Here is a 27,904-nt window from a genome sequence, read left to right as displayed (position 1 = left end):
TTTTTTTTTTTTTTTTTTTGCTTTGTCGCTGTCTCCCGCGTTTGCGAGGTAGCGACACCTACTTGGTAACTTCTAAAAATCTTGGAAGCTGTGGAATCAACCCTAAATGGTAAAGAGCTCTGTCAAGGGAAACCTGCCTAAAGTCCCAATTCACCTTACAGATTGCAGACAATCTGTAAGGTGGTCATCTTGAACCTGTTACAAAATGTGGGTGTTAGAAAATACAGATCAAAATCCTTATTTCCGGTTTCATTCCCTTATTGGACCAGACAACTGGTCAAATTGCTCTGCATTGTCCTTGCCTACCATTTGTACAGTGTTAACCTCTAACAGCCCAGTGGGAGCTGAGCTAAAATTTCTTCACAGGTGGCTGAAATTCCTACTCCACCAAAACCTCGTTTCTTAACATTAGATACACCTACTTGGTAACTTCTAAAAATCTTGGAAGCTGTGGAATCAACCCTAAATGGTAAAGAGCTCTGTCAAGGGAAACCTGCCTAAAGTCCCAATTCAAAGGACTCAAAAGGACTGCCTTGAAGGAGCACCACTAACTCTAACCGTGTCAGACATAGATGCAGTAACAATATTCCTTCACAAACGAAAAAGCTCTCTAAGACTATTTGCTTAAAATCAGTTTTAACAGAATTCCCAGTTCACTGTCTCCTTCCTGAAGTTCCCTTTGAAGTGACAGGGCTGAAGACTGCCAAAATGCTGAATACTCTCATAGTGAGAAGCCATATAATGTCATTCACGCTTTTGCTTTGATAATAGACTACATGAAAGTTTCTCTGGATGTATAAAGAAAATGTTTTAAGGCATACTGCAAGACTCTTCCAAACAGCCTTAAACTGATCAAATGCTCTGCCAGTGAAGGATGATTCACAAAATGAAGACCAAAATCAGCAGAGACTTGATCAAACTTCCAGGATCATATGAATGAAGGAGGATGAATAAATCAACAAGATAAAAATCTCCAAAACTAATCTGACATGCCAAGGCTAAAGGAAAATTGGTTCAAAAAAGAAAAGAAGCTCCTTTCCTTCCCTGGTGACAGAATCACTTATGAGAAAGTCCAAGACTAATTATCCCCACCAAATTCTATGAAAGAGTCCCAGTGCTACCCAGAGCCTCTTTCTATGGGCTCCTTCAGCCCAAGGCTGTGCTACTTCCAGTGGCAGGAAAATGACCTCTCCTTTGGAGTGAGAAGTTCTTTGATGAGACAGTATTCCCAATGGCACAGCCTAATAAAAGATAACTTTTCACTTTGGGTGTAACCTCAAGCAGGTCGCGTCAAGTAACACAGTACATATCAGGATCAAGAAGAAAATTCTCCAAGGGAGAAGGGTAATCTAGAAGGCCATACAAAGTATTGGTCTCTCCCTAGTGACAGTACTATTGACACTAACTGTTTGATCTCTAAGAGGGCTTCTTAGCATTAAAAAAGATTTATCTATCAGACAGAATGCTGTTTTTAGTTTCTTACTACTACAACAATGCAACCTCTCAATCTATGTCCAACTTAAAACTAAGTGACAGCAAGTGGCCTCCATGAAAAAAGGAACAAGGCCAGACTATCACAGTCTTACAAAGAACAGACCATCACAATTTAGAACAGAGGTCCACTGTTTCTCTAAGACAAACTGAATTTTAAAACAAAATTGTATCAAGCTATCTTTAAGAAGCTTCCAAGGCTGTGTCAAAGTCCTTCAACCTAAGGGAAGAGAAAAGAGATAATGGTTCAATAGGAACTAGCAGGGACACTTGGGCAACAGGATTAATTCCTTGGAAGTAATCTGGTGACCTGTTTTCTGTTGAAACTTGTTTGTCAATAAAACAGATGATTAATATAACTGATAACTCTGGCAATGTTATATGGTTGCTAGGCATGGGCTATAGATAGGGTTGTGCGGAGGGTGGATGTGTTGGAAATGAAACGTTTGAGGACTATGTGGTAAGAGGTGGTTTGATCGAGTAAGTAATGAAAGGGTAAGAGAGATGTGTGGTAATAAAAAGAGTGTGGTTCAGAAAGCAGAAGAGGGTGTGTTAAAATGGTTTGGTCACATGGAGAGAATGAGTGAGGAAAGATTGACAAAGAGGATATATGTGTCCAAGGTAGAGGGTACGATGAGAAGCGGGAGACCAAATTGGAGGTGGAGGGATGGAGTAAAAAAGATTTTGAGTGATCAGGGCCTGAATATACAAGAGGGTGAAAAGAGTGCAAGAAATAGAGTGAATTGGAACGATGTTATATACCGGGGTCAACTTGCTGTCAATGAATTGAACCAGGGCATGTGAAGTGTCTGGGGTAAACCATGGAAAGTTCTATGGGGCCTTGATGTGGAAAGGGAGCTGTGGTTTCGGTGCATTACACATGACAGCTAGAGACCGAGTGTGAACAAATGTGGACTTTTTTTTGTGTTTTCCTAGCGCTACCTCACGCACGTGTGCGGGGGGGGGGGGGGGGGGGGGGGGGGGGAGTAGGAGTGCTATTTCATGTGTGGCGGGGTGGTGATGGGAATAGATGAAGGCAGCAAGTATGAATATGTACATGTTTATATGTATAAATGTCTATGTATGTATATGTATGTATACATTGAAATGTATAGGTATGTATACGTGTGTGTGAGTGGGCGTTTATGTATATACATATGTGGGTGGACTGGGTCATTCTTTTGTCTGTTTCCTTGTGCTATCTTGCTAACACAGGAGATAGCAATTAAGTATAATGAATAAATAAATAACTCTGGCAACATTTGTTAAAGTACTTCATGAGTTCAGTATATAAAGATCTGTCCTAAATGATTCTAAAGATTATCCACACATCTCAATAGAACTGTATTCACAAACCCATTTTTCAAAACTTAATAACCAATGCCCATGGAACTTATGCCTAAGATTATTTATGAGTTTTCATGACCTGACTACAATGTCGAGTGTACTGGCAGTATTAACAGGCACTTTCAAATTAGAGTTAGTCAACACCTCAGTTGGTTGATCTTGGAGAACTGACTAACTTAAGACAAACCTACTTCCTTCTTTAATTAGGGAACACTGCCACCAGTGTAATCATAAATATTCTATAACAGATCATGGTAACCATGAATTGGGTGTACAATGGCAAGAGGTAATAGTAATAACAACAAGGGAGTGGATGAGGAATGGGAGATATTAACAAAAGCAGTGCTAGCATACAGAAGAGAAATGTGTGGCATGCAGGAGGTGAAGGTTAGGCAAGTAAGAAAGGGTAGTGAGTCATGGGATGACAAAGTAAAGCTGCTTGTGAAAGATAAAACGGAAATGTATGGGTGGGTGGTACTTACAAGAAAGGAATGCAAATGACTGAGGCATGTACAAGAGAAAGCAGTAAGAGGTCAAGAGAAACGTGCAGGGAATGAAAAAGAGGGCAAATAAGAGTGGAAGTTAATTATCAGTAAACTTCAGTGAGAAAAAAAAGATATTTTGGAAAGAGGCTAAAGGCAAGAGAAAAAACAAGAGAACAAATGGGGAAGTGGTAACAGGCAAGGATGAGGTGAGGTGATGAAGTTTACATTTTGAAATGCTTGATGACAGAGTGACAGATGAAGCTGTTTGAGGTGAGGAGGTTTGCAAAGCAAGCATGGACTAGGGGTATTCACAGTCCTGGCATAAGCCACAAGGGCCATCATTTGCTATAATATATATCAAGCCTGCAAAGAGGTGGTGCTGCAATTAGACCCAAGATCCACAGCTCTATGAAAATAAAAGTGTTAATCATAAAAAGAAACAAAACACATCCTTAATATGACTTATAAGGTTGACAAAACACTAAAGAGTAAACTGACAAAGAAAAAAGCATTAAAATGAATGAAAACAATGGAATCAACAGAGAGGAATAAGAAGTGCACTTAAGTATACAAACAGGGAAGATATGGATTCTTCATATACAATACATTTCAAATAGAGGGAGAAAACATTTAGTCCAACTTCAAAACTAAATCAAACACTACTAAAAGGATATCAACTGCAGAAGCAAAAGTCCAACAAACATCAAAGTATAGATGAAAATGACAACACTCAAGGCCTTCTTGTTCAGTTGAGCCAGGAGCAGTAAATAAGGGTTATACGTTCATCAGAGCAGCATGAAAATGACAACAGTCAGGGTCATTTTGCATTATTGTGCAAGGAGCGGGGAATGAAGTTTACAATAACATCTGGATGTATGAGTGTTTTTGATTCATGATGTAAAATTCAGCTACAGAAGAGATGATGACTATAAGTGGTTCACTCAAAATGATTCTAACTTTATGGGAAGATGATGGGTAAACTAAAGGACTATTGGGGATAGTGGTTCACTATATACCTAAGGATGCAGGGCTGTCTCATTCCCCGTGTTCAACAACTAAATTTTGTAAGAAAGAAAACTGAATTTACTAAAGCATATGAAACTGAACCAAATCAACATTTGGTCAAAATGTTGAGAGTATCTTAATAAAAATATAACAGAAAATTAATGGAATGAATCAAAATCCTTTTGAGAAATTTAATGTAAAAGCACACTTACCCCACAGTGAGTAGCAGTTGATAAATCGAAGTTGTACCGTAGTGATAGATAAATACATAGGAAAAACGCTCCAAGGGGCAAAGAGACAGTCACCACAGCCAAACGAGCGAGGGGAATGCGTACCACTGCATTTGATTCTGACATTGTGTGTCCCCTAGTGCAACAATTTCTGAAAGTAATCAACATCAATGCAAAAAGTTAGTATAATGCAAATCTTTGTCCCACATGCGTGCGAGTGGGCCAATAATCATGCATAAATCCTGTAAAATGTACTCAAAGGTACTATATGAAGCAAAAATCCAAGTCGAATCTTTCAGGTACTAGACAAATGTTACACAAAACTCTATAAATGCCACACATTAATGAAAACCAGTGATAATATGTCCTGAATGTATATGCCATGATCCCATGGACTCACACATACGTGGACCTCCATGGTGTAGAGGTTAGCATTACTGCCCAGTCAACATGGGCCAGCCTGGAATTGGACCCATATAGATTCAAATCCTGGGCATGGCAGTTGGCCTGTGCCAAACTCAGTTGTTCATCCTCCCTTTAGGGCTGGTCAGTAGCTGAGTACCTGGCTTAGGCTGGGGTGTGTGTGAGCATACATACATAGCAATAGAGAAACAGTACACACATATGAATAAGGTTAAGAGACGCGGCAACCTAGGTGTAAAAATCTCTCCCCATGTGACACAAACAGTAATCACACACAGACACAGACACACAGACACAGACACACACACACACACACACACACACACACACACACACACACACACACACACACACACACACACACACACACACACACACAAGCTTCAGTGATGTACTGATTTGCATTACTTACCATAAGTCAACGTGGGACAGCCTAGAGTCAGACCCACATGGGTTTGAATCCTGTATATGGCATTCATCCTACAACAAATGCAGATGTTATCCACCCCCCAAGGCTGGTCAGTGCATGCATAAATACATGCATACATATATACAAGGTTAAGAGACAAGACAACACAAGAGTAAAACACTTTTCCAATAACACACAAACAGTAATCATATACGCATATAAAAAGATAACACAAAGATAGTCACACAATACATACACACGAACTTATTAACCTCAAATTGGGAAGGACACAAAAAAATCTCTTAAAAACTATATAATTGTTCTTGCAATCTAAGCCATTGTGAAGAGTAATAACTGTGTTCATAATCAAGTTACCAGTACTCTGGTACCTTATGGATAGAGCAAGCATGTCTGTTTATGTACAACTACTTTAACAAGGTCATGAAAACTTTTTATTATTCTTCTTTTCATTTATTATACTTAGTCGCTGCCTCCTACGTTAGCAAGGCAGCACAAGAAAACAGAAGAAAGAATGGCCCAACCCACCTACATACACATGAATATACATAAACACCCAAACATTTCAATGTATACATACATATACATGCACTGACATATACATATATACACATGTACATATTCATACTTGCTGCCTTCATCCATTCCCATCGCCACCCCACCACACATGAAACAGCACCACCCCCTCCCCGTGCATGCACGAGGTAGCGCTAGGAAAAGACAACAAAGGCCACTTTCGTTCACACTCAGTCTCTAGCTATCATGTGTAATGCACTGAAACCACAGCTCCCTTTCCACGGCCAGGCCCCACAAAACTTACCATGGTTTACCCCAGATGCTTCACATACCCTGGTTCAATCCAATGACAGCATGCTGACCCTGGTATATCACATCGTTCCAATTCACTCTATTCCTTGCATGCCTTTCACCCTCCTGTATGTTCAGGCCCTGATCACTCAAAATCTTTTTCACTCCATCCTTACTCCTCCAATTTGGTCTTCCACTTCTCCTCGTTCCCTCTACCTCTGACACATATATCCCCTTTGTCAATCTTTCCTCACTCATTCTCTCCATGTGACCAAACCTTTTCAATACACCCTCTTCTGCTCTCTCAACCACACTCTTTTTTTTACCACACATCTCTTAACCTTTCATTACTTACTCGATTAAACCACCACACAACACATACTGTCTCAAATGTTTCATTTCCAACACATCCACCCTCCTCCACACAACCCTATCTATAGCCCATGCCTCGCAACTATATAACATTGTTGGAACCACTATTCCTTCAAACATACCCATTTTAGCTCTCTGAGATAACGTTCCCACCTTCCACACATTCCTTAACACTTCCGGAACCTTCGCCCCCTACCCCACCCTGTGACTCACTTCCGCTTCCATGGTTCCATCCGCTGCTAAATCCACTCCCAGATATCTCAAACACCTCACTTCCTCCACTTGTTCTCCATTTAAACTTACCTCCCAATAAACTTGTCCCTTAACCCTACTGAACCTAATAACCTTGCTCTTATTCACATTTACTCTCAGCTTTCTTCTTTCACACACTTTACCAAACTCAATCACCAATTTCTGCAGTTTCTCACCTGAATCAGCAATCAGCGCTACATCATCAGTGAACAACAACTGACTCACTTCCCAAGCCCTCTCATCCACAACAGACTGCATACTTGCCCCTCTCTCCAAAACTCACATCCACCTTCCTAACAACCCCATCCATAAACAAATTAAACAACCATGGAGACATCACGCACCCCTGCCGCAAACCGACATTCACTGGGAACCAATCACTTTACTCTCTTCCTACTCATACACATGCCTTATATCCTTGATAAAAACTTTTCACTGCTTTTAGCAACTTACCCCCCGCATCATATAATCTTAATACCTTCCACAAAGCATCTCTATCAACTCTATCATATGCCTTCTCCAGATCCATAAATGCTACATACAAATCCATCTGTTTTTCTAAGTATTTCTCACATACATCCTTCAAAGCAAACACCTGATCGACACACATCCTCTACCACTTCTGAAAACTGTTTATATACAAGTAAATATAAGAACAAGAGAGGATATATATGTCAGAGGTGGAAGAAACAAGGAGAAGCAGAGACCAGACTGGAGGTGGAAGGATGCAATGAAAAAGATTTTGATCGATCAGGGCCTTAACATACAGGAGGGGAAAAGGTGTGCAAGGAATAGAGAGAATTGGAACGATGTGGTATACTGGGGTCGACATGCTGTCAATGGACTGAACCAGAGCATGTAAAGCGTTTGGGGCCCGGATGTGGATAGGGAGCTGTTGTGCTGGTGCATTACATATGACAGCTACAAACTGAGTGTGAACGAATGTAGCCTTTTCTGTCTTTTCGTGGCACTACCTTCCTGAAAGGGATGGGGGGATGCTATTTACTGTGTGGGAGGATGTATTTCAACTGACTGTTATATTTCTCTCTTGAGTCTCCCCCGATGATGTGATTATTACACGAAAGTGTACTTGGGAACTTTTCTTGTTTCATTTTCCCTGTGGACTCATAGGAATATCTTGATCACGCGCAAAATTGTGATCCTTTCCAACATGTATGTATACGTGCGTGTATGCACGTTTATGAATATATACTATAATATATTATTTATTATTATACTTTGTCGCTGTCTCCCGCGTTTGCGAGGTAGCGCAAGGAAACAGACGAAAGAAATGGCGCAACCCCCCCCCATACACATGTATATACATACGTCCACACACGCAAATATACATACCTTCACAGCTTTCCATGGTTTACCCCAGACGCTTCACATGCCTTGATTCAATCCACTGACAGCACGTCAACCCCGGTATACCACATCCATCCAATTCACTCTATTCCTTGCCCTCCTTTCACCCTCTTGCATGTTCAGGCCCCGATCACACAAAATCTTTTTCACTCCATCTTTCCACCTCCAATTTGGTCTCCCTCTTCTCCTCGTTCCCTCCACCTCCAACACATATATCCTCTTGGTCAATCTTTCCTCACTCATTCTCTCCATGTGCCCAAACCACTTCAAAACACCCTCTTCTGCTCTCTCAACCACGCTCTTTTTATTTCCACACATCTCTCTTACCCTTACGTTACTCACTCGATCAAACCACCTCACACCACACATTGTCCTCAAACATCTCATTTCCAGCACATCCATCCTCCTGCGCACAACTCTATCCATAGCCCACGCCTCGCAACCATACAACATTGTTGGAACCACTATTCCTTCAAACATACCTATTTTTGCTTTCCGAGATAATGTTCTCGATTTCCACACATTCTTCAAGGCCCCCAGAATTTTCGCCCCCTCCCCCACCCTATGATCCACTTCCGCTTCCATGGTTCCATCCGCTGCCAGATCCACTCCCAGATATCTAGCGCTACCTCGCACACATGAGGGGGGAGGGGGTTGTTATTCCATGTGTGGGGAGGTGGCGATGGGAACAAATAAAGGCAGACAGTATGAATTATGTACATGTGTATATATGTATATGTCTGTGTGTGTATATATATGTGTACATTGAGATGTATAGGTATGTATATTTGCGTGTGTGGACGTGTATGTATATACATGTGTATGTGGGCAGGTTGGGGCCATTCTTTCGTTTGTTTCCTTGCACTACCTCGCTAATGCAGGAGACAGCGACAAAGCAAAATAAATAAACAGAAATAAATATATATACACACATATATAAGGAAACAGACAAAAAAAATGGCCCAAACCACCCACATACACATGTATATACATACACGTCCACCAAGAACATATACATACCTATACATTTCAACATATACATATATATACATACACAGAAATATACATATATACACATGTAAATAATTCATACTTCCTGCCTTTATTCATTCTCGTCGCCATCCCACCACACATGAAATGGCAAACCCCTCCCCCCGCATGCTTAAGGTAGCACCAGGAAAAGACCACAAAGGCCACATTCGTTCACACTCAGTCTATAGATGTCATGTATAATGCACCCAAACCACACCTCCCTTTCCACATCCAGGCCCCACAAAACTTCCCATGGTTTACCCCAGGCGCTTCACATGCTTCATTTAGTTTTCATCATACTTAATTGCCATATCCTGCATTAGTGAGGTAGCACAAGGAAACAGACAAAGAATGGCCAACACAGGTGTATACATAAATGCCCACACACACACACATATACATACCTATACATTTCGACATATACATATTTACTTATACATTTTCTTTTCTTTCTTTCATACTATTCGCCATTTCCCGCGTTAGCGAGGTAGCGTTAAGAACAGAGGACTGGGCCTTTGAGGGAATATCCTCATCTGGCCCCCTTCTCCATTCCTTCTTTGGGAAAAAAAAAAAAAAACAAGAGGGGAGGATTTCCAGCCCCCCCCGCTCCCTTCCCTTTTAGTCGCCTTCTACGACACGCAGGGAACACGTGGGAAGAATTCTTTCTCCCCTATCCCCAAGGATAGTTACTTATACATACAAACACATATACATATAAATCCATGTACATACTCATACTAGCTGCCTTCATTCATTTCCATCACCACCCTGCCACACAATAAATAGTATCTCACCCCCCGGTGAGGTAGCACTATGAAAAGACAAAAAAAGGCCACATTCATACGCAATCAGTATCTAGATGTCATATGAATGCACCGAAACTACAGCTCAATTTCTATATCCAGGCCCCACAAAACTTTCCATGGTTTACCCCAGACTCTTCACATGCCCTGGTTCAATTCACTGACAACACATTGATCCCAGTATACCAAATCCTTCAAATTCATTCTATTCTTTGCACGCCTTTCACCCTCCATTATGTTCAGGCCCTGATCGTTCAAAATCTTTTTCACTCCATCCTTACTCCTCCAATTTGGTCTCTCACTTCTCGTTCCCTCCACCTCTGAGACATGTATCCTCTTTGTCAATCTTTCCTCACTCATTCTTTCCATGTGACCAAACCATTTCAATACACCCTCTTTTGCTCTCTCAACCACACTCTTTTTATTACAACACATCTCTCTATCCCTGGGGATGGAGGAGAAAGAATACTTCCCACGTATTCCCTGCGTGTCGTAGAAGGCGACTAAAAGGGGAGGGAGCGGGTGGCTGGAAATCCTCCCCTTTCTTGTTTTATTTTTTTTTTATTTTCTAATTCTCCAAAAGAAGGAACAGAGAAGGGGGTCAGGTGAGGATATTCCCTCTAAGGCCCAGTTCTCTGTTCTTAACGCTACCTCGCTAACGCGGGAAATGGCAAATAGTATGAAAAAAGAAAAAAAAAAAAAAATCTCTCTTATCCTTTCATTGTTTACTCCATCAAACCACCTCACACCACATATTGACCTCAAATATCTAATTTCCAACACATCCACCCTTCTCCGCACAACCCTATCTGTAGCCCATGCCGCGCAACCATATAACATTGTTGGAACCACTATTCCTTCAAACATACCCATTTTTCCTCTCCAAGATAATGTTCTCACCTTCCGCACATTCTTAAACACTCCCAGAACCTTCGGCCCCTCCCCCATCCTGTCACTCACTTCCACTTCCATGGTTCTATCCGCTGCTAAATCCAATCCCAGATATCTAAAACACTTCACTTCCTCCAGTTTTTCTCCATTCAAACTTACTTCCCCATTGACTTGTCCTTCAACCTAACCTTGCTCTTATTCACTGTTACTCTCAGCTTTCTTCCTTCACAAACTTTACCAAAGTCAGTCACCAATTTCTGTAGTTTCTTACCTGAATCAGCCACCAGCACTGTATCATCACCAAACAACAACTAACTCACTTCCCAAGGCCTCTCATCCACAACAGACTGCATACTTGCCCCTCTCTCCAAAACACTTGCATTCACCTCCCTAAGAATCCCATCCATAAACATATCAAACAACCAAGGAGACATCATGCATCCTTGCCGCAACCCGACATTCACTGGGAACCAATCACTTTCCTCTCTTCCTACTCGTACACATGCCTTATATCCTCGATAAAAACTTTTCACTGCTTCTAGCAACTTACCTCCCATACCATATACTCTTAATACCTTACACAGAGTATCTCTATCAACTCTATAATACGCCTTCTCCAGATCCATAAATGCTACATACAAATCCATCTGTTTCTCTAAGTATTTCTCTCATACATTCTTCAAAGCAAACACCTGATCCACACATACTTTACCACTTCTGAAACCACACTTCTCTTTCCCAATCTGATGTTTTGCACATGTCTTTAAACTCTCAATCAATACTCTCCCATATAATTTCCCAAGAATACTTAACAAACTTATACATCTGTAATTTGTACACTCTCTTTTATCCCCTTTGCTTTTGTACAATGGCACTATGCATACATTTTGCTAACCCTCAGGCACTTCACCATGAACCATACATACTTTGAATATTCTCACCAACCTGTAAACAACAAATTCACCCAATTTTTTAATAAATGCCACTGCAATACCATCCAAACCTGCTGCCTTGCTGGCTTTCATCTTCTGCAAAGCTTTCATTATCTCTTCTCTGTTTACCAGACCATTCTCCCTAACCCTTTCACTTCGCACACCCTGCACTTGTCTTTACCCTCTCAATCAATACCCTCCCATATAATTTCCCAGGAATACTTAACAAACTTATACGTCTGTAATTTGTACACTCACTTTTATCCCCTTTACCTTTGTACAATGGCCCTATGCATGCACTCCGCTAATCCTCAGGCACTTCACCGTGAACCATTCTCACCAATCAGTCAACAACACAGTCACCCACTTCTTTAATAAATGCTACTGCAATACCATCCAAACCCAATGCCTTGCTGGCTTTCATCTTCTGCACAGCTTTCACTACCTCTTCTCTGTTTACCAAACCATTCTCCCTGACCTTCTCACTTCGCACACCACCTCAACCAAAACACCCTATATCTGCCACTCTATCACCGAACACATTCAACAAACCTTCAAAATACTCACTCCATCTCCTTCTCACTTCACCTCTACTTGTTATTACCTCCACATTAGCCCCTTCACCGATGTTCCCATTTGTTATCTTTTCTTACACACTTTATTTACCTCCTTCCATAATATCTTTATATTCTCCCTAAAACTTAATGATACTCTCTCACCCCAACTCTCATTTGCCTTCTTTTTCACCTCTTGCACCTTTCTCTTGACCTCCTGCCTCTTTCTTTTATACATCTCCCAGTCATTTGCACTATTTCCCAGTAAAAATCGTCCAAATGCCTCTCTCTTCCCTTTCACTAATAATCCTACTTCTTCATCCCACTACTCACTACCCTTTCTAATCTGTCCACCTCCCACCTTTCTCATGCCACAGGTATCTTTTCCTCACGCCATCACTGCTTCCCTAAATACATCCCATTCCTCCCCCACTCCCCTTACATCATTTGCTCTCATCTTTTTCCATTCTGCACTCAACCCCTTCAGGTACTTCCTCACACCAGTTGCCCCTCTCAGCACATTAACGTCCAAAAGTCTCTCTTTCACGCGCCTATCAATTACCACGTAATCCAATAACGCTCTCTGGCCATCTCTCCTACTTACATATGTATACTTATGTTGGGCCATTCTTTTGTCTGTTTCCTTGCGCTACCTCGCTAATGTGGGAGACAGCTACAAAGTATAATAAATAGATATAAATCTCTCTTTCCAGGTAATCCCAATCACCAGTCCCTTTTCAGCACCCAAATCTACAAGCTCTTCACCATTTCCATTTACAACACTGAACATCCCATGTGCACCAATCATACCCTCAACTGCTACATCACTCACCTTTGCATTCAAATCACTCATCATTATAACCCGGTCTCATGCATCAAAGCTGCTAACAAACTCACTCAGCTGCTCCCAAAACACTTGTCTCTCATGGTCTTTCTTCTCATGACCTGGTGCATAGGGACCAAAAATCACCCTGCGTGTTGTAGAAAGCAACTAAAGGGGACAGGAGCAGGGGGGGGGGTAGAAACCCTCCCATCCTTGTATTTTAACTTTCTAAAAGGAGAAACAGAAGGAGTCATGCAGGGAGTGCTTCATCCTCCTCAAAGGCTCAGATTTTGGTGTCTAAATGAGTGTGGATGTAACTAAGATGAGAAAAAAGGAGAGATAGGTAGTAAGTTTGAGGAAAGGAACCTGGATGTTTTGGCTCTGAGTGAAATGAAGCTCAAGGGTAGAGGGGAAGAGTGGTCTGGGAATGTCCTGGGAGTAAAGTCAGGGGTTGGTGAGAGGACAAGAGCAAAAGAAGGAGTAGCACTACTGCTGAAGCAGGAGTTGTGGGAGTATGTGATAGAGTGTAAGAAAATAAACTCTAGATTGATATGGGTAAAACTGAAAATGGATGGAGAGAGATGGGTGATTATTGGTGCCTATGCACTCGGTCATGAGAATAAATATATATTATTTATCAGTAAATGTGAATAAGAGCAAGGTTATTAGGTACAGTAGGGTTGAGGGTCAAGTCAATTGGGAGGTAAGTTTGAATGGAGAAAAACTGGAGGAAGTTAAGTGTTTTAGATATCTGGGAGTGGATCTGGCAGCGGATGGAACCATGGAAGTGGAAGTGAATCATAGGGTGGGGAGGGGGCGAAAATCCTGGGAGCCTTGAAGAATGTGTGGAAGTCGAGAACATTATCTCGGAAAGCAAAAATGGGTATGTTTGAAGGAATAGTGGTTCCAACAATGTTGTATGGTTGCGAGGCGTGGGCTATGGATAGAGTTGTGCGCAGGAGGGTGGATGTGCTGGAAATGAGATGTTTGAGGACAATGTGTGGTGTGAGGTGGTTTGATCGAGTAAGTAATGTAAGGGTAAGAGAGATGTGTGGAAATAAAAAGAGCGTGGTTGAGAGAGCAGAAGAGGGTGTTTTGAAATGGTTTGGCCACATGGAGAGAATGAGTGAGGAAAGATTGACCAAGAGGATATATGTGTCGGAGGTGGAGGGAACGAGGAGAAGTGGGAGACCAAATTGGAGGTGGAAAGATGGAGTGAAAAAGATTTTGAGTGATCGGGGCCTGAACATGCAAGAGGGTGAAAGGCGGGCAAGGAATAGAGTGAATTGGATCGATGTGGTATACCGAGGTTGACGTGCTGTCAGTGGGTTGAATCAGGGCATGTGAAGCATCTGGGGTAAACCATGGAAAGCTGTGTGGGGCCTGGATGTAGAAAGGAAGCTGTGGTTTCAGGCATTATTGCATGACAGCTAGAGACTGAGTGTGAACAAATGAGGCCTTTGTTGTCTTTTCCTAGCGCTACCCCGCACACATGAGGGGGGAGGGGGATGGTATTCCATGTGTGGCGGGGTGGCAATGGGAATGAATAAAGGCAGACAGTGTGAATTGTGTGCATGGGTATATATGTATGTGTCTGTGTGTGTATATATATGTGTACATTGAGATGTATAGGTATGTATATTTGCGTGTGTGGACGTGTGTGTATATACATGTGTATGGGGGGTGCGTTGGGCCATTTCTTTCGTCTGTTTCCTTGCGCTACCTCGCAAACGCGGGAGACAGTGACAAAGCAAAATAATATATCAATTTATTATACTTTGTTGCTGTCTCCCACGTTAGCGAGGTAGCGCAAGGAAACAAACGAAAGAATGGCCCAACCCACCCACATACACATGTATATACATACATGCCCACACACGCAAATATACATACCTACATATCTCAACGTATACATATATGTACACACACAGACATATATATATATACACATGTACATAATTCATACTGTCTCGCTTATTCACTCCCATCGCCAACCCGCCACACATGAAATGACAACCCCTCCCCCCGCATGTGCACGAGGTAGCACTAGGAAAAGACAACAAAGGCCAATTCCTTCACACTCAGCTCTAGCTGTCATGTATAATGCACCAAAACCACATCTCCCTTTCCACATCAGGGCCCTGCAAAACCTTCCATGGTTTACCCCAGATGCTTCACATGCCTTAGTTCAATCCATTGAGAGCACGTCGACCCCAGTATACCACATCGTTCCAATTCAATCAATTCTTTGCGCGCCTTTCACCCTTCTGCATGTTCAGGCCCCGATCACTCAAAATCTTTTTCACTCCATCTTTCCACCTCCCATTTGGTCTCCCACTTCTTGTTCCCTCCACCTCTAATACATATATCCTGTTTGTCAATCTTTCCTCACTCATTCTCTCCATGTGACCAAACCATTTCAAAACACCCTCCTCTGCACTCTCAATCACACTCTTTTTATTACCACACATCTCTCTTACCCTTTCATTACCGACTCCATCAAACCACCTCACACCACATATTGTCTTCTAACAACACATTTCCAGCACATCCACCATCCTCCACACACTTCTATCTATAGCCTACGCCTCACAGCCATATAACATTGTTGGAACCACTATTCCTTCAAACATACCCATTTTTCCTCTCCAAGATAATGTTCTCACCTTCCGCACATTCTTAAACACTCCCAGAACCTTCGGCCCCTCCCCCATCCTGTCACTCACTTCCACTTCCATGGTTCTATCCGCTGCTAAATCCAATCCCAGATATCTAAAACACTTCACTTCCTCCAGTTTTTCTCCATTCAAACTTACTTCCCCATTGACTTGTCCTTCAACCTAACCTTGCTCTTATTCACTGTTACTCTCAGCTTTCTTCCTTCACAAACTTTACCAAAGTCAGTCACCAATTTCTGTAGTTTCTTACCCGAATCAGCCACCAGCACTGTATCATCACCAAACAACAACTAACTCACTTCCCAAGGCCTCTCATCCACAACAGACTGCATACTTGCCCCTCTCTCCAAAACACTTGCATTCACCTCCCTAAGAATCCCATCCATAAACATATCAAACAACCAAGGAGACATCACGCATCCTTGCCGCAACCCGACATTCACTGGGAACCAATCACTTTCCTCTCTTCCTACTCGTACACATGCCTTATATCCTCGATAAAAACTTTTCACTGCTTCTAGCAACTTACCTCCCATACCATATACTCTTAATACCTTACACAGAGTATCTCTATCAACTCTATCATACGCCTTCTCCAGATCCATAAATGCTACATACAAATCCATCTGTTTTTCTAAGTATTTCTCTCATACATTCTTCAAAGCAAACACCTGATCCACACATACTTTACCACTTCTGAAACCACACTTCTCTTTCCCAATCTGATGTTTTGCACATGTCTTTAAACTCTCAATCAATACTCTCCCATATAATTTCCCAAGAATACTTAACAAACTTATACATCTGTAATTTGTACACTCTCTTTTATCCCCTTTGCTTTTGTACAATGGCACTATGCATACATTTTGCTAACCCTCAGGCACTTCACCATGAACCATACATACTTTGAATATTCTCACCAACCTGTAAACAACAAATTCACCCCATTTTTTAATAAATGCCACTGCAATACCATCCAAACCTGCTGCCTTGCTGGCTTTCATCTTCTGCAAAGCTTTCATTATCTCTTCTCTGTTTACCAGACCATTCTCCCTAACCCTTTCACTTCGCACACCCTGCACTTGTCTTTACCCTCTCAATCAATACCCTCCCATATAATTTCCCAGGAATACTTAACAAACTTATACGTCTGTAATTTGTACACTCACTTTTATCCCCTTTACCTTTGTACAATGGCCCTATGCATGCATTCCGCTAATCCTCAGGCACTTCACCATGAACCATTCTCCCCAATCAGTCAACAACACAGTCACCCACTTCTTTAATAAATGCTACTGCAATACCATCCAAACCCAATGCCTTGCTGGCTTTCATCTTCTGCACAGCTTTCACTACCTCTTCTCTGTTTACCAAACCATTCTCCCTGACCTTCTCACTTCGCACACCACCTCAACTAAAACACCCTATATCTGCCACTCTATCACCGAACACATTCAACAAACCTTCAAAATACTCACTCCATCTCCTTCTCACTTCACCTCTACTTGTTATTACCTCCACATTAGCCCCTTCACCGATGTTCCCATTTGTTATCTTTTCTTACACACTTTATTTACCTCCTTCCATAATATCTTTATATTCTCCCTAAAACTTAATGATACTCTCTCACCCCAACTCTCATTTGCCTTCTTTTTCACCTCTTGCACCTTTCTCTTGACCTCCTGCCTCTTTCTTTTATACATCTCCCAGTCATTTGCACTATTTCCCAGTAAAAATCGTCCAAATGCCTCTCTCTTCTCTTTCACTAATAATCCTACTTCTTCATCCCACTACTCACTACCCTTTCTAATCTGTCCACCTCCCACCTTTCTCATGCCACAGGTATCTTTTCCTCACGCCATCACTGCTTCCCTAAATACATCCCATTCCTCCCCCACTCCCCTTACATCATTTGCTCTCATCTTTTTCCATTCTGCACTCAACCCCTTCAGGTACTTCCTCACACCAGTTGCCCCTCTCAGCACATTAACGTCCAAAAGTCTCTCTTTCACGCGCCTATCAATTACCACGTAATCCAATAACGCTCTCTGGCCATCTCTCCTACTTACATATGTATACTTATGTTGGGCCATTCTTTTGTCTGTTTCCTTGCGCTACCTCGCTAATGTGGGAGACAGCTACAAAGTATAATAAATAGATATAAATCTCTCTTTCCAGGTAATCCCAATCACCAGTCCCTTTTCAGCACCCAAATCTACAAGCTCTTCACCATTTCCATTTACAACACTGAACATCCCATGTGCACCAATCATACCCTCAACTGCTACATCACTCACCTTTGCATTCAAATCACTCATCATTATAACCCGGTCTCATGCATCAAAGCTGCTAACAAACTCACTCAGCTGCTCCCAAAACACTTGTCTCTCATGGTCTTTCTTCTCATGACCTGGTGCATAGGGACCAAAAATCACCCTGCGTGTTGTAGAAAGCAACTAAAGGGGACAGGAGCAGGGGGGGGGGTAGAAACCCTCCCATCCTTGTATTTTAACTTTCTAAAAGGAGAAACAGAAGGAGTCATGCAGGGAGTGTTCATCCTCCTCAAAGGCTCAGATTTTGGTGTCTAAATGAGTGTGGATGTAACTAAGATGAGAAAAAAGGAGAGATAGGTAGTAAGTTTGAGGAAAGGAACCTGGATGTTTTGGCTCTGAGTGAAATGAAGCTCAAGGGTAGAGGGGAAGAGTGGTCTGGGAATGTCCTGGGAGTAAAGTCAGGGGTTGGTGAGAGGACAAGAGCAAAAGAAGGAGTAGCACTACTGCTGAAGCAGGAGTTGTGGGAGTATGTGATAGAGTGTAAGAAAATAAACTCTAGATTGATATGGGTAAAACTGAAAATGGATGGAGAGAGATGGGTGATTATTGGTGCCTATGCACTCGGTCATGAGAATAAATATATATTATTTATCAGTAAATGTGAATAAGAGCAAGGTTATTAGGTACAGTAGGGTTGAGGGTCAAGTCAGTTGGGAGGTAAGTTTGAATGGAGAAAAACTGGAGGAAGTTAAGTGTTTTAGATATCTGGGAGTGGATCTGGCAGCGGATGGAACCATGGAAGTGGAAGTGAATCATAGGGTGGGGGAGGGGCGAAAATCCTGGGAGCCTTGAAGAATGTGTGGAAGTCGAGAACATTATCTCGGAAAGCAAAAATGGGTATGTTTGAAGGAATAGTGGTTCCAACAATGTTGTATGGTTGCGAGGCGTGGGCTATGGATAGAGTTGTGCGCAGGAGGGTGGATGTGCTGGAAATGAGATGTTTGAGGACAATGTGTGGTGTGAGGTGGTTTGATCGAGTAAGTAATGTAAGGGTAAGAGAGATGTGTGGAAATAAAAAGAGCGTGGTTGAGAGAGCAGAAGAGGGTGTTTTGAAATGGTTTGGCCACATGGAGAGAATGAGTGAGGAAAGATTGACCAAGAGGATATATGTGTCGGAGGTGGAGGGAACGAGGAGAAGTGGGAGACCAAATTGGAGGTGGAAAGATGGAGTGAAAAAGATTTTGAGTGATCGGGGCCTGAACATGCAAGAGGGTGAAAGGCGGGCAAGGAATAGAGTGAATTGGATCGATGTGGTATACCGAGGTTGACGTGCTGTCAGTGGGTTGAATCAGGGCATGTGAAGCATCTGGGGTAAACCATGGAAAGCTGTGTGGGGCCTGGATGTAGAAAGGAAGCTGTGGTTTCAGGCATTATTGCATGACAGCTAGAGACTGAGTGTGAACAAATGAGGCCTTTGTTGTCTTTTCCTAGCGCTACCCCCGCACACATGAGGGGGGAGGGGGATGGTATTCCATGTGTGGCGGGGTGGCAATGGGAATGAATAAAGGCAGACAGTGTGAATTGTGTGCATGGGTATATATGTATGTGTCTGTGTGTGTATATATATGTGTACATTGAGATGTATAGGTATGTATATTTGCGTGTGTGGACGTGTGTGTATATACATGTGTATGGGGGGTGCGTTGGGCCATTTCTTTCGTCTGTTTCCTTGCGCTACCTCGCAAACGCGGGAGACAGTGACAAAGCAAAATAATATATCAATTTATTATACTTTGTTGCTGTCTCCCACGTTGGCGAGGTAGCGCAAGGAAACAAACGAAAGAATGGCCCAACCCACCCACATACACATGTATATACATACATGCCCACACACGCAAATATACATACCTACATATCTCAACGTATACATATATGTACACACACAGACATATATATATATACACATGTACATAATTCATACTGTCTCGCTTATTCACTCCCATCGCCAACCCGCCACACATGAAATGACAACCCCCTCCCCCCGCATGTGCACGAGGTAGCACTAGGAAAAGACAACAAAGGCCATATTCCTTCACACTCAGCCTCTAGCTGTCATGTATAATGCACCAAAACCACATCTCCCTTTCCACATCAGGGCCCTGCAAAACCTTCCATGGTTTACCCCAGACGCTTCACATGCCTTAGTTCAATCCATTGAGAGCACGTCGACCCCAGTATACCACATCGTTCCAATTCAATCAATTCTTTGCGCGCCTTTCACCCTTCTGCATGTTCAGGCCCCGATCACTCAAAATCTTTTTCACTCCATCTTTCCACCTCCCATTTGGTCTCCCACTTCTTGTTCCCTCCACCTCTAATACATATATCCTGTTTGTCAATCTTTCCTCACTCATTCTCTCCATGTGACCAAACCATTTCAAAACACCCTCCTCTGCTCTCTCAATCACACTCTTTTTATTACCACACATCTCTCTTACCCTTTCATTACCGACTCCATCAAACCACCTCACACCACATATTGTCTTCTAACAACACATTTCCAGCACATCCACCATCCTCCACACACTTCTATCTATAGCCTACGCCTCACAGCTATATAACATTGTTGGAACCACTATTCCTTCAAACATACCCATTTTTGCTTTCCGAGAGAATGATCTCACCTTCCACACATTTTTCAACGCTCCCAGAACTTTCGCCCCCTTCCCCACACTATGGCTCACTTCTGCTTCCATGGTTCCATCCGCTGCCAGATCCACTCCCAGATATCTAAAACACTTCACTTCCTCCAGTTTTTCTCCATTCAAACTTACCTCCCAATTGACTTGTCCCTCAACCCTACTGTACCTAATAACCTTGCTCTTATTCACATTTATTCTCAGCTTTCTTTTTTCACACAATTTACCAAACTCATTCACCAGCTTCTGCAGTTCCTCACCCGAATCAGCCACCAGCGCTGTATCATCAGCAAACAAAAACTCACTCACTTCCCAAGCTCTCTCATCCACAACAGACTGCATACTTGACCCTCTATCCAAAACCCTTGCATTCACCTCCCTAACAACCCCATCCATAAACAAATTAAACAACCATATTGACATCATGCACCCCTTTCCACAAACCGACATTCACTGAGAACCAATCACTTTCCTCTCTTCCTACTCATACACATACCTTACATCCTCTATAAAAAAATTTCACTGCTTCTAACAACTTGCCCCCCACACCATATATCTTAATACCTTACACAGAGCATCTCTATCAACTCTATCATAAGCCTTCTCCAGATCCATAAATGCTACATACAAATCCATTTGCTTTTTTAAGTATTTCTCACATACATTTTTCAATGCCTTCACACTCTCAATCAATACCCTCCCATATAATTTCCCAGGAATACTCAACAAACTTATACCTCTGTAATTTGAGCACTCACCTTTATCCCCTTTGCCTATGTACAATGGCATTATGCAAGCATTCTGCCAATCCTCAGGCACCTCACCATAAGTCATACATACATTAAATAAACTTACCAACCAGTCAACAACACAGTCACCCCTTTTTTAATAAAGTCCACTGTAATATCATCCAAACCCACTTACAGAAAACAACAAATATCTGCAATTCAATACTTCATTAATGTATGATAATGAAAAAGTTTAAATATCATAACAGTAACACGTTTAAATTCTCGAAGAGAAACTTTTATACATACGACACCATAGCAAACTCAAGAAAACATTAAAATGCTGTTGTCTTTTTTAAGAAGTTTTACACCATAGTGGCATCCACTGGACATGAACAAATGAAAAATGGGAAAGGAATACATAAATTACAGCTTAATTAACTATGACATACAAAACCAGAAACATTATCATATGGAAAGTTATACAAATTCCCAAACATTTCAACAGCTTTTCATTTAATCCAACATTTTCCCTTAAACCCGCCCTACATACAATCGCATGTATGGTATCATAGAAGAAAGAAATGGTGCAAACTGGACCCTCTATTCTAAACTGTTCATACTTATTAGGAGTCCAATGACAACATGCATTTCATCCATGTTACATCTGTGGTAAAATTTTAGTTGACGGATGCATGTTTTCTAGGATTGTGATTGCTGCAGATATAAAGTGATTTAAGAAAGTGAGATTTTCCTTTTTTTCACTTTTAGAACCAATCTTTCAATATAAATGGCTTGTTAATGGTCGAGTTACAAGGTAGAAAGAAAATGGGTTTTGGTAATTAAGTAAAGTAAAATACCAATAATCATGAAAACAAAGACATCCTGCAACAGATGTCTTGTGGATTCTGTTATTGGAGATATTTCATCATTATCTAAACATAGACTCTACTTAAATGCACCATGAATTGTTTGGTTAAAAAAGTAAACTGGAAGTTCTCGTGTCTAACGAGATACTGACCCTTTGTGGGTCAGATCTCATAAGGATTAATTCAATTCTTATATCTTTATAGACATCTCAACTTGCCTAAAATATCTGCAAAACTCAGATTCAGTCTGTTTTTCATATGTTACAATGCATAACAGCATTCTAGATGCCACATTCAAATTTCTTATTGCATTACACCTTTACTCAGTTTATATATCAATTTACAAAGCACATAAAGCTCTACAGAATCTGAACAAGTGCTAGGTGATTGTTTCTGTCAGCTTACCGCAGGAGAGTCACTTTTCTAATGTCCTCTGACATTATTTTGATGGGATGCCATAACCATCCCTCCTCTTTATTTCCTAACTTCATGATTTTGAATTACTAAAACATTTGTTACTCTCCCCACTGCTAATAAAGAGTGTTTTTACCCTACAATTTCCTATGCACCTCATAAGGACTTAAAACCACTGGAGCAGAGGGTGCTATGTATAAAATCCCAATCTACATGATCTCTACAAACTTCAAGATATATAGTGGTACCACTACCATCAAATTCTATCAACTAGAACAAATGCACATAAAAAATGAAATGTTACCATTTCTCTAGTGCCCATTATCTGGAACTTTATCAAAAGAAATAAGTAAATAAGAAAGGCATTCCTATGGTACCCCAACAGTAAACATAACCTTAAATATAGTCTACATTTTTTCATAATGAAGTACCCAAATTCCTACTAATTGGAGAATGTTACGTATTTTGCTTCAATATTCTGTAAAATATAACTTGGGAAAGTGTAAAGAGTGAACGCAGAAGCCTTTTAACATATAGTGTACCTAACATGTTCACAGTCACTGGGTAATCTCTAACCTACTTAACTACTAGTGACATTTCAAAATCATCATATCTAGGAAGATGCATAACGGCCTAAAACACTAATATGTAATATCAAAATTACTTCTTATTACCTTACACAGTCAGATCCCACATAGAACTAAATATGAGGCACTTCCATCACAGGTTCATTGCCTTTTCCCAGCTGATTCTCCACAACAAAACTCTAAGTAAAAAGAAAAGATAATATCTCTGGCTCCTACGTCTACACGTTTGGATGGCTTGCTGGCATCTATTCCATCGTGTGCTTTTGCTCAAAAGATGGCGCTTTTTAAAGTAATTCAAAGAAAATGAGAAATATAGAGAGAAAGGAATAGGCGACGACAACATTGATGAATTAAACTATTATCCTGTTTTCAGTGGTAAATCGCCTGAGAAATAGAAATGTAACGTTGTGTACCTATATTTAAGGGTGCCGATGATTTTCGAACTGAGGCACCCACCGTTTGTACGTGGTACCTGGCATATATAATGAAAAAAAAGTAACATCTTAGGTGACTATGAATTAGATAACTTTTCGTCATCAGAATTACATATCTTTATGAAATGTGAATAAAGCTCTGACTACATAATTAATTACCCAAGTAATTAAAAATCTGACTTTGAAGTTCTTACATGCTTAAAAGAGATCCTACAGAATTTAACTTTATGTTGGATCCTTGCCCAAGCTAGGAATTTTCTCAACGAGTGAGAGTCAAATATGCCATAGTATTACCCGCTCCCATCCAACAAAACTGAACCTATGCCTGAGTTGATTTATCCATTTTTCTAGCTTTCAGTCATCCTCATCAGAGCTTCAAACTTCAATCTACGGTCGTAGAATATTGCATCTCCATTTGCTCGCTTATGAATTTGTTTCTAGAGAAGGGAAAGATATCTAATGAAATGACCTAATTGATAGGGTTGCTAAAAAGAGTCAAATAGATATTGGTGGCTGTAATCAATGTCTGTACATAATATCATTTCGAAAGTCTTTGAACGCATCGTACGAGCTGCAATCTGGATTTAGATAGTCATACATTACTTCACCGATACAAATCTTGTCCATCTCTAAGATTATATCAAACTGGAATGTGATAAAGGTACTTATAGAGGTATGATTATGTTAGATGTGCCAAAAGCTTTCGATATAGTAAACTTTACATCATGTTCTAAGTAAAGATGTCCTGGTGTTAAAGGAAATGCTGATTTGCTTTGTCATATCTCACTAGGAGGAAACAGGTTGTGAATGTCAATGGTACTATACAATACATAGTCTAATGATAAAGGTACAACTTATAGCGTTCCAAAGTTCTTTCTTCGACCTCTTTTGTTTCAGGTATAAAGTTTATTCCAGAAAGACATCGTGTAATGGCTATAAAACTGAATGAATCAAATATGACCTATTTAGACATAATTTTAAACAATCATTATCAGATGATAATATATCTTCTGAATTACTGATCAAACTCAAATTTCACTGTAAAACACCCACAGTTTCGAAGTGAAAACTTCTTTATATATATATATATATATATATATATATATATATATATATATATATATATATATATATATATATATATATATATATATATATATATTTTTTTTTTTTTTTTTATACTTTGTCGCTGTCTCCCGCGTTTGCGAGGTAGCGCAAGGAAACAGACGAAAGAAATGGCCCCACCCCCCCCCCCCCATACACATGTACATACACACGTCCACACACGCAAATATACATACCTACACAGCTTTCTATGTTTTACCCCAGTCGCTTCACATGCCTTGATTCAATCCACTGACAGCACGTCAACCCCAGTATACCACATCCATCCAATTCACTCTATTCCTTGCCCTCCTTTCACCCTCCTGCATGTTCAGGCCCCGATCACACAAAATCTTTTTCACTCCATCTTTCCACCTCCAATTTGGTCTCCCACTTCTTCTCGTTCCCTCCATCTCCGACACATATCCTCTTGGTCAATCTTTCCTCACTCATTCTCTCCATGTGCCCAAACCATTTCAAAACACCCTCTTCTGCTCTCTCAACCACGCTCTTTTTATTTCCACACATCTCTCTTACCCTTACGTTACTTACTCGATCAAACCACCTCACAGCACACATTGTCCTCAAACATCTCATTTCCAGCACATCCATCCTCCTGCGCACAACTCTATCCATAGCCCACGCCTCGCAACCATACAACATTGTTGGAACCACTATTCCTTCAAATATACCCATTTTTGCTTTCCGAGATAATGTTCTCGACTTCCACACATTCTTCAAGGCTCCCAGAATTTTCGCCCCCTCCCAAACCCTATGATCCACTTCCGCTTCCATGGTTCCATCCGCTGCCAAATCCACTCCCAGATATCTAAAACACTTTACTTCCTCCAGTTTTTCTCCATTCAAACTTACCTCCCAATTGACTTGACCCTCAACCTTACTGTACCTAATTACCTTGCTCTTATTCACATTTACTCTTAACTTTCTTCTTTCACACACAATACCAAACTCAGTCACCAGTTTCTGCAGTTTCTCACATGAATCAGCCAACAGCGCTGTATCATCAGCGAACAACAACTGACTCACTTCCCAAGCTCTCTCATCCTTAACAGACTTGATACTTGCCCCTCTTTCAAAAACTCTTGCATTCACCTCCCTAACAACCCCATCCATAAACAAATTAAACAACCATGGAGACATCACACACCCCTGCCGCAAACCTACATTCACTGAGAACCAATCACTTTCCTCTCTTCCTAACCGTACACATGCCATACATCCTCGATAAAAACTTTTCACTGCTTCTAACAACTTGCCTCCCACACCATATATTCTTAATACCTTCCACAGAGCATCTCTATCAACTCTATCATATGCCTTATCCAGATCCATAAATGCTATATACAAATCCATTTGCTTTTATAAGTATTTCTCACATACATTCTTTAAAGCAAACACCTGATCCACACATCCTCTACCACTTCTGAAACCACACTGCTCTTCTCCAATCTGATGCTCTGTACATGCCTTCACCCTCTCAATCAATACCCTCCCATATAATTTACCAGGAATACTCAACAAACTTATACCTCTGTAATTTGAGCACTCACTCTTATCCCCTTTGCCTTTGTACAATGGCACTATGCAAGCATTCCGCCAATCCTCAGGCACCTCACCATGAGTCATACATACATTAGATAACCTTACCAAACAGTCAATAATACAGTCACCCCCTTTTATAATAAATTCCACTGCAATACCATCCAAACCTGTTGCCTTGCCGGCTTTCATCTTCCGCAAAGCTTTTACTACCTCCTCTCTGTTTACCAAATCATTTTCCCTAACCCTCTCACTTTGCACACCACCTCGACCAAAACACCCTATATCTGCCACTCTATCATCAAACACATTCAACAAACCTTCAAAATACTCACACCATCTCCTTCTCACATCAACACTACTTGTTATCACCTCCCCATTTGCGCCCTTCACTGAAGTTCCCATTTGCTCCCTTGTCTTACGCACTTTATTTACCTCCTTCCAGAACATCTTTTTATTCTCCCAAAAATTAATGATACTCTAACACCCCAACTCTCATTTACCCTCTTTTTCACTTCTTGCACCTTTCTCTTGACCTCCTGTCTCTTTCTTTTATACATCTCCCACTCAATTGCATTTTTTCCCTGCAAAAATCGTCCAAATGCCTCTCTCTTCTCTTTCACTAATAATCTTACTTCTTCATCCCACCACTCACTACCCTTTCTAATCAACCCACCTCCCACTCTTCTCATGCCACAAGCATCTTTTGCGCAATACATCACTGCTTCCCTAAATACATCCCATTCCTCCCCCACTCCCCTTACTTCCATTGTTCTCACCTTTTTCCATTCTGTACTCAGTTTCTCCTAGTACTTCCTCACACAGGTCTCCTTCCCAAGCTCACTTACTCTCACCACCCTCTTCACCCCAACATTCACTCTTCTTTTCTGAAAACCCATACAAATCTTCGCCTTAGCCTCCACAAGATAATGATCAGACATCCCTCCAGTTGCACCTCTCAGCACATTAACATCCAAAAGTCTCTCTTTCGCGCGCCTGTCAATTAACACGTAATCCAATAACGCTCTCTGGCCATCTCTCCTACTTACATACGTATACTTATATATTTTTTTTTTTTTTTTTTTTATACTTTGTCGCTGTCTCCCGCGTTTGCGAGGTAGATATATATATCTCGCTTTTTAAACCAGGTATTCCCAATCACCTGTCCTTTTTCAGCACATAAATCTACAAGCTCTTCACCATTTCCATTTACAACACTGAACACCCCATGTATACCAATTATTCCCTCAACTGCCACAGTACTCACCTTTGCATTCAAATCACCCATCACTATAACCGGTCTCGTGCATCAAAAC

At 41.1% G+C, this 27,904-nt stretch overlaps 1 protein-coding gene across 1 annotated transcript in view; it reads right to left on the bottom strand.

The window, feature by feature from the left end:
* LOC139753306 (post-GPI attachment to proteins factor 2-like) overlaps positions 1-23,718 on the bottom strand; it is a 146,807-nt gene extending 123,089 nt beyond the window's left edge. Inside the window, exons 1-2 of the mRNA XM_071669612.1 lie at positions 23,578-23,718; positions 4,541-4,709 (exon numbers count right to left, since the gene is read on the bottom strand). Of these exons, the coding sequence (XP_071525713.1) occupies positions 4,541-4,684 (144 nt within the window). The 5' untranslated portion in view covers positions 4,685-4,709; positions 23,578-23,718. The remainder of the gene's footprint in view (positions 1-4,540; positions 4,710-23,577) is intronic.
* Positions 23,719-27,904: the final 4,186 nt, after the last annotated feature.

The sequence above is a fragment of the Panulirus ornatus genome, chromosome 2 (genome assembly GCF_036320965.1).
Source record: "Panulirus ornatus isolate Po-2019 chromosome 2, ASM3632096v1, whole genome shotgun sequence".
Lineage (NCBI taxonomy): Eukaryota > Metazoa > Arthropoda > Malacostraca > Decapoda > Palinuridae > Panulirus > Panulirus ornatus.
This window is presented reverse-complemented; position numbering and strand designations above follow the sequence as displayed.